We start from the raw sequence: 8897 nt of genomic DNA on the forward strand, positions 1-8897 counted from the left end.
AAAATAAAATTATATATATATATATATATATATATAAATAGAGATGCATTTGATTATTAATATTTAATGAAACAGAAATAAAACTGAATTTGAGAAGAAAAAAAAACATTTCATAGGGCCTAAACATTTATTTTTTGTTAAACATTTAATAAATTGCTGTTTAATATTGTAAGTTTCAGGATTTCAATTTATTAGACATTATTTTTGATTATTAAAATGTAATTTAACCATTAAAACTGAGTCTAGAAAAATTCAAACAGGAAAAAAAAAAAACGGAATCCAGAAAAATTTAAATGGAAAAAAATGAATTTGGAAAAAAAATTAAATGCAATTTTGGAAAAAAAATGATTGATTTCATAGGGCCCTAATAATGTTAGTTCACCCAAAAATAAACATTTTGTTACTCTTCCTTATGTCGTACAAAACCTCTATGATTTTTTTTTTGTCTATGTGGAACACAAGATATGTTTTGTCCTTGTGTAAATATTTCCCTCCCCCTCTGTTTTATTGCAAATAATTAATGCTGTGTTGTCTTAATGAGAAGAACAAACAGAACCGGATAACTGTCATGACATTTATCAGAAGTGATAACTTCTTCCTGCTTCAATTAATCTTCCTTGCATACATGTAAATGTCCCTGAAGCTGCGAGGACAGAAGATTTAATCTTTGAGCAATTGAATGAATACAAAGCACACACACTTATCCACGCCCACTGCACCTGTTTTTGACCATACGAGTCTCAAGCTGGCTCAAGCAGCTGTTTGTCTCCCACAAATAACCCCTCATTTTTGTTGGAGCACACGAGCGAGTCCTCTCAGAGCTGATCTCTATGGTAACAGCAGTGTGGTCGTGCCGATAAACTCATACCATAAATATCTGAAGTGGCAAAGCGCCACTCTTGCAGGGCGTGATTTATTTCTCTGACCTTTTTCTGTCTTTCCCTTTGTTTCTTTTTCTCTCCACTATCTCTCCATCACCAGGCTGAAGGGCTGAAAGAAGGAGATTACCTTGTTGCTGTGGGTGACACAGAGTGTAGATGGCTGGGAGTGAGTGATGTTATGAAGCTTTTAAAGGATGTGGATGAGGAGGGCGTCAACATCAGAGTGGTCAGCATGTTGGATAGCAGCAGCCAACCAATGGTAACTCCATTTGTTTCCGGGTTTTCTTTGCCTTCCATTCTCTGATTGGTTGAGGAATTATATTTAAATATTCCATTGAAGAAATACATGTAATTAAGTTTATTTAGATAAACTCATGTTAACAGTATAGTTACAAATTTGTATGCTCACACTACTGTTTTTTTGTTTTGTTTGTTAAAAGAAGTTAATATTTTAATTCAGGAAGGATGCATTAAAATGATAAATGCTGTTCTTTTGAAATTTCTATTCATCAAAGAAGCCTGAGAAATATGTCACGGTTTCCATAAACTAAGCAGCATAATTGTTTTCTACATTGATCTTTTTTTTTTCTAAATTAGGATATTAGAATGATTTCTGAAGGATCATGTGACAGTGAAGGCTGCTGAAAATTCTGATTTGTCTTCACGGGAATAAATTACATTGTAAAATTAATGTTTTTTTTTTTAATCAAATAAGTGCTGCATTGGTGAGCATAAGAGACTGCTTTTAAAACCAAGAATTAGTTCACAGTCTTTAATCACAAAATAAAAAACACATTAATATCATCACAGTATTCACAATGTATGTCCCTGTGAAATCTATTTCATTTTTTTATATACATTCGATTGTACCCAGCCTTACTGATTATAACTGACCTCCTTTTTCACCAGTGAACACACCACTATCTTTAATGTTTCTGTCAGTCAGGATTCATAAGCTGTTTTTGACAAGGTTGTAAGATCCGTGTCTGCTGTGTGAAATAGCTTTTTCACATTTGAGTGTTTTGCTGTTGTTTTTTGTGAAGATTTGTGGGTGTTGATAGACTGTGTGTAATCAGGCAAATAAAACCTCAGTAGAACCGAAAGCATGATAGACTGAAGATTAACTCATAATAGGATTACATTCTCATTAAATCAACAAAACAGTTCACCTAATGTATCCAGGTTTGTGTCACAGTGTAACTGAAACCCTTACAAGTACTCACAATGTATGTTTAGCCAGTGTGATCTTAAGTTTGCTGTAGATAGAGCAGAGTTTGTGCATTAATCCTTTGCTTAAGGAAAACTATATTAGTGTGGAAATGTCAGGTTAGTGAGTATTTAATTTGAGGATTCAGATCAAGTATTGCTAAGAGTTTAATCACCTCTCATCTCTTTGTACCTCTGCAGCCCACCAAGAGCGCTACATACGGCGGTCTGCCGAAGACCTACTCCATGATCTGCCTGGCACATGATGAGGATGATAAGAAGTCTCGCAAGGTAGCAAAAAAACCGTCATTCCTCAGCTGGGGTCTCAAGAACAAGCAGAAGAGCGGTAGTACGCTGAGTCTGCCCAATGCAGATTACAACGGACCCTGGAACAGACCCTGCCCTACCTATCCCAACTCATATAATGAAAGTGCCCTCTACTAAACACACAAAACTGGATTTATATCAACACAATATATAACGAGAAAAGAGAGAGGGATTTTTAGAAGGATTGAAATTATGTACATTTTGCACAGATCTACAGTATAAACACAGGTGTAAGCTATACCTTCATTCCTTCATTAGTTTGGTTTAATAAATTAAAGGAGAAAATTGTGTTTTAACGAATCAGTAGATAAAACACAGTGTATGCTGCTCAGAGTATTTATTATTATTATTATTATTATTTGTTTGTTTGATTATTCTTGTATTGAATGGTTAAATGGTGTGATGAAGGATTTTTTTTGGAAAATTCCACTAATTGGTGGCACAGACAGGCATCCTCCTCAAAGCCTGTAGCTGACATACAGACCAATACAACAGGGTTCTGTGATGATCTTGCATCATCGCAATGGAATTGTAACTCTGTCAATCACTGTAGAAGAACAAAATGTAGGAGAGGACAGTGAATAGCTTTTGCCCCGGGAATGTCTATACAAACAGTAATATTATTTTGTGTAACTCAATTATTTACATACACTGAAGGGAAATACCATGATAGCATTCTATAGTTGTGCATTTCCTAAAGGTATTGCCAAATTCAAGCAAGAAGGATAAAAATACAGCAGTGAATACAAATGCCATTCTTATTTAACCTTTGTTTCATGTGTTTTACCTAGCACTTCTTCAGTGTTGGAATATTTCACTGTCTACAGAGTAGATTTTTATACACATTTGATAATCAAATTATTTATATACAAAATAAAGAGAAAAAAATATCTATATAAACGTATGTATTCATTTTAAGTATTAGAAGTATTTAGGTTTTGTATTGTGAAACTGTAGCCTGGTGTATATAATCATGGGTTGTTTTTGGTTACATATCTTTCTTTCTGTTACTTGGTGTATGTTCTTCTCTTTACATTGTATAGCTCAAAAAGTACAGATGGCAAGGTTTTTTCATATTTTTTTGACAATATTTAACTTTTCATTCACTTGTAGAAAACACTGCCTTTCAGAAGCCTTTAAAATGCCTTATCACAGTCTACACTGACACAAACTTATTTAACTGTGGATCTCCGCTCCTTGCTTGTAAATACTTTATTATTGTCAATGAATGTATTTTATCCATTTATGTTTCTGCAAGTGCCACATTTAGAATTATAATGGCAAACACTGTTCCGAGAGAATGTTGACATTGCAAGGTTACATATTAATGATTCTTTGAAAAAGGTGATGTTCACAGTCCTTTTCTTTCGGGTGGGAACAGAATCGTCATCAGTGCTCTAAATTCTAACTTTGTTACAAAAGGTAAAGCAGATTTCTAGATTATTTGCTTTTGTGTCGACACTTTATGTGGATTACCATTGTGATATGTCTAAGGAAATGTCTGGACTGTGATGTCTGTCTGAAATGTATATCGTTGCCTACTTTTGTTGTATATGTAAATCTTGATCTAAATAAAATAAGGGGTCAAAGCAGTGGCTGTTTTTATTGTGCAAGTGGGTATTGTGTTTATTCACTGTGTAATCTTCCCAACCACGCCAATTCTGGTTAAAAGTAAGATTACGTAAGCAAGTGGTTATATCTTAATACAGGTCATGCATGAATAAGCAGATAGTCTCTGTTTTGCCCTAATTCTTCCTCCTTTTTCCAAATTATGTACTATTATGAAATATTGACAATAAATGCAGCAGGGTATTAACTGTGCAGCCCTGTGATTCAGATGTGAAACTTAATGTAAAGGAAGGGCAGAACAGAGAGAATAATCTCACTGTTAGAGAGTAAACTGCAGTAATACTATAATATAATGACCACTTGAAACTTCAGTAAATCAAAGAAAGGAATTCACACTCCGTTGCTCTCTTCATATGAGAGGAAAAGTGGCATTCGTGTTGTGCTCTGTGTGCATGTGAATCAGGGCAGTGAAAATGGTGTGGTGGACTAATGGATTTTAAATCACTCACAGACTGGGGAATTTTATGGTGTGGCTTTGGTTGGGTTATTAGAGAGATTGCTTACCAACGCCAGCAGTGATGTCACAGCGGTTAAGTGTGTCTGTGTGAGAAAGATAAGAGAGGATGTCTCTGCATCTTCTTCAGCTGGAGAACATTGAGACAGAACATCACAAATACACTGACTCAGGACTTGTTCAACAATTGCTTTGATTCAAGAACTGGAGTTTTACCGGAATCATGTAAATACCCCAAACAAGTCTGCTTTTAACTGGAACACTTTCCACCAGTGATTTCTAGTATGACTCACCCACTTTCTCCTCTTCAGCAGTCTTGTAAAAGCACAGGGAGCACTCATTTATCCCACTTACAAATGTTAGAAGCTGACATATTATTGAACTAAATACTAGTCCATCAAAGAAAAAAGAAAAAAATATATATATATATATATATATAAAATATTCGTAATAATAATTAAAAAAAATGGACAGGGAACCGTTTCACAGCATTGCACAGACTTGTGAGTGTATTTGTATCAATACTATGTCATTTGAAGATTAGACTAAGTATAGAAGGTTTCACTCCAGCAGGGCTGACTCCACAGTTAGTAGCCTACACAACAGGATTAATAACTGTTAAATCTCTACTAGATGTGATGCTGACCTCTTTACTACTTTCAGTGCATGTCTGGTGTATTTGTGCACGATAAATGATGATAGCAACAGTAATAATAATGTAATATGGAGTAATAAAATGTGAGTACTGTAAAAAGAAATGTGGAACTGTGAGGCACCCCATACGGAAATGTAATATATGTGCATATATCAAATATACATATATTAAATACATGTTTTATATATGCCCAATCCATATATGAATCCTATTAGAAAATGGAACAATTTCATATATTGACATATAAGTCTACTCCATACAAAAATATATGTTTATGTATGTATAATACATTTATTGTCATATATGCAGAAAAGCTAGTTCATGCATTCATGACCTCTTGACTAGACTATTGTAATGCACTGCTAGCTGGTTGTCCTGCATCTTCAATAAACAAGCTACAGGTAGTCCAAAATGCAGCGGCTAGAGTACTTACCAGGTCAAGAAAATATGATCATATTACCCCAATTTTACAGTCTCTGCACTGGCTACCTATTAAGTTCCGTATCAGTTACAAAATATTATTACTTGCCTATAAGGCCCTTAATGGGTTAGCTCCTGCGTACCTAACTAGTCTTCTACCACGCTACAATCCATCACGCTCCCTAAGGTCGCGAAACTTAATTTGCTGTAAAGTTGCTTTGCAGTGATTTGTATCTGTACAAATAAACTTGAATTGAATTGAATATATGGAATGTATATAATTATTAATATATGTGTCTTTTTAATTATGTGTTATATACAAATTAGACATGTGACATGTGTCACTTATATATGCCATAATATTTTAATTATGAAATATATGGTTTCATATATTTGATCTTTCAATACGTGATCTTTGATCTTTCAGATGAATATATAACATGTTAAAAAAAAAAAAAAAAAAGACAATATGCTAAGCCTAAATGTCAATGATTGGATTAGTTACTTGTTGTAGAACAAGGAATGTATTAGGCCTGTAGAGTTATGGGGAAAAACACTTCATTTAACTTTTTGTCCATATGCGCTCTCATCATTGCAATTATCTTCATTGTACTAAAACGCAATATGAAGAACTCAAATATTTTGGGTCAAACTAATTCATAAATTAAAACTACATCAACAACAAAATCTGTTGCACAACATGAAGGTGAACGATCATGACTAGTTCTTCAAGTATGGCTCATGTTTCAAGCAGGCTTTAAAATGGTTTACTTTGAGATTCTTAACAATGTCACAAAGCCTGCTAGTCTCAGTACCAAAACGATATTTTATTTTTACTGAAAACGACATAAAATAGACAACAGAAAATCAACAATGCAATGGCATCTAAGACATCCTTCTTTATTTTCTCAAGCACTTTCCAAGCGTATGTGGTCTTTTTGAGTGGACGAGACGTCCCTCTGCTGGAGAACTGCTGCACTCAGATGCGGCCGTTGCTAAGAGGATTAAACCGCAACGCTGATTGGTTGAGCTGCACAAATTAACCAATAGGAGGAGTTGTTATATTTCAAGGGTTTTCATGGAAAGCGTCTAGTTACGTGAAGTTGAGTTGAAGCTAATAAGATTTCGATGACAAATAATGTCTTTTTTATATAAAAAACCCTATAAACTCTGTCAGTTTCTCTCTTGAAACATAGCTTTGCGACACGATAGTTCTGAAATGAGCAGTAGTTACCGCGGTTTTCATAAATCCTGATGTCAAATCCCTCATCAACACGAGGAAGTTTGTTGAGGACCATGTCATCCAAATTCAACTTCAGCTTTAGAAGAAGAGAGAAGGAAGAATTAGTAAGTCTTCTATCGCGTAAATATAACAATATAAGTTACATTTTGTGGTGACCTAATTTAGCTGCTAAAAGCCTGTGTTACTAAGCAACCTATAAAAACACATTAATTCAGACCTCAGTATTTATTTTCTTAGCAGTGGCACTGGGTTGCTTTACCATGTGTATCCTGTGATGTAGTCGTGTCGTAAATGTAATCCTGTGTGTTGTTGTGGTTGTTTAGCGGAATATAGCTCATGGCTTGATCCCCGCTGCCACCATTGCCCCCAGACCTGCTGTTCCCCGCACTCCTCCCCCACGAAGTCCCAACCCCTCTTCAGGGAGACCCAGGTAACGTTATACTCACATACCATATACCTATCCATTCATATCACTTTTGTTCTCCTCCATCATCTCTCAATGCAGTTATGCTCTTGAGAATCTCACTCATCATTTGCCATAATGTTTTTATACAACTAACTTACAACATAGCTGTTTTAGGATTATTGTTCCAATATCTTTACACTTTTTTAAAAATCTGTAAACCTTGTAATCTCTCTGATAACTGTCACAGGTCTGCCTTGGCAGCTGCCATATTATCTTCCTCCCTGACGGGCCGTACTGTTGCCATTCCTCCTCCACGCCAAAGGTCTTACTCTGAGAATGATCGTTCACGTGCAGACAGCCAAACTGACTTTGAGCCCTATGCTGCCACGGCACGTTATACAAGGTATTATAGTGCACTGTTTCATTGACCTTGATCAGGGATCCCTAACCTTTTATTTTGTGGGTGGGCCCCCTTTGACATAAAGTATTTACTTAAAGAACCCCTGAAAGTTAATATTTCAGTAATCTGCATGTTCATGGTTCTCTGATGTTGGTTAAAAAATGGTCACATGACATGGAGATAAACAAATATTTATTTATTTTTGTAAGCGTTTTATCCTGGGGCCTGTTTCATAAAACAAGTTTACCAAATAAGCCAGGCTTATTTCAGTTAGTCTGACTTATTTTGAACCAAATCAACTGACAATAAGTCAGACTAGCTGAAATAAACCTGGCTTATTTGGTCAACTTGTTTTATGAAACAGGCCCCTGATTGCTTTTATTTAAACTTATTTATGCATTTTAATTGTACATTTTTAGCATTTAATGGGTTTAATTAATCACATCCCCTTGCCGTCCCCTCACAAACCACAGTCTGGGAAACCTTGACCTAAATAAACCGGCCCTCCTTTACTTTTTTAGAGGAATAGTTCACCTAGAAATTAAAATTTTAGTGAATTTTCATGGTGAACATGATTAACAACAATGATTATATGTTGTGATCAGAATGATATTAATGTAAGGAAAATTTGTAATACTGACCCTCAAGTCATTCTAAACCCATATGACTTACTTTCTTTAATGAAATACAAAATATTTTTTTTCTTAAAAAAAGAAAACTGGTGCCCTTTTCAGTGTATGAAAGTGAATGAGGACTCAGAAATGGCGAAAAAGCAACATAAAGTTCTTGTAAAAGACTGTGACTTGAGAAGACTTGAAAATGACTTGTGTTCTATATTCCAAATCTTCTGAAGCCATACGATAGCTTGTGAAGAACAGACCAATATTTAAGTTGTTATTCACTCGTTATTCTCACCTTGGCGGGTTCATGAGTTTATGAGATAAGTAGTCAGATCTTTTCAATGAACTGATCAGTTAAATGTTGGTCTGCCTGTCACACAAAGCTATCATATGACTTCAGATGACTTGAAAAATAGTGAATAAGTCATATGGACCACTTTTATGGTACTTCTTTATTATCATTTTTGAAGTTTGAAAGCAACTAGTTTAGTCTTCTGTAATCCTTATGTGTTTCATGGAGGAGAGAACATTATAATGACACAAACTAATCCTTTAAGTAAGTCTGAAAGCACAATCTTTATTATTACACCAGAATGACTTATAATCAGGGTAACACAGCAGGTTGCAATGATTGTAAGTGTATAGGCATTGTTGGT

At 34.9% G+C, this 8897-nt stretch overlaps 2 protein-coding genes across 3 annotated transcripts in view; both read left to right on the plus strand.

Moving 5' to 3' along the window:
• Positions 1-4006, plus strand: part of LOC107696719 (rhophilin-2) — a 27211-nt gene extending 23205 nt beyond the window's left edge. For both annotated transcript variants that reach the window (XM_016497199.1, XM_016497198.1), the window contains exons 14-15: positions 982-1140; positions 2289-4006. In XM_016497199.1, coding sequence (XP_016352685.1) covers positions 982-1140; positions 2289-2531 — 402 coding nt within the window. In that variant the 3' untranslated portion in view covers positions 2532-4006. The remainder of the gene's footprint in view (positions 1-981; positions 1141-2288) is intronic.
• A 2630-nt stretch (positions 4007-6636) lies between these two features.
• Positions 6637-8897, plus strand: part of LOC107696669 (centrosomal protein of 89 kDa-like) — an 80662-nt gene continuing 78401 nt past the window's right edge. Inside the window, exons 1-3 of the mRNA XM_016497130.1 lie at positions 6637-6919; positions 7139-7245; positions 7469-7624. Coding sequence (XP_016352616.1) covers positions 6827-6919; positions 7139-7245; positions 7469-7624 — 356 coding nt within the window. The 5' untranslated portion in view covers positions 6637-6826. The remainder of the gene's footprint in view (positions 6920-7138; positions 7246-7468; positions 7625-8897) is intronic.

Source organism: Sinocyclocheilus anshuiensis, unplaced genomic scaffold (assembly GCF_001515605.1).
Source record: "Sinocyclocheilus anshuiensis isolate Anshui unplaced genomic scaffold, SAMN03320099.WGS_v1.1 scaffold354, whole genome shotgun sequence".
Lineage (NCBI taxonomy): Eukaryota > Metazoa > Chordata > Actinopteri > Cypriniformes > Cyprinidae > Sinocyclocheilus > Sinocyclocheilus anshuiensis.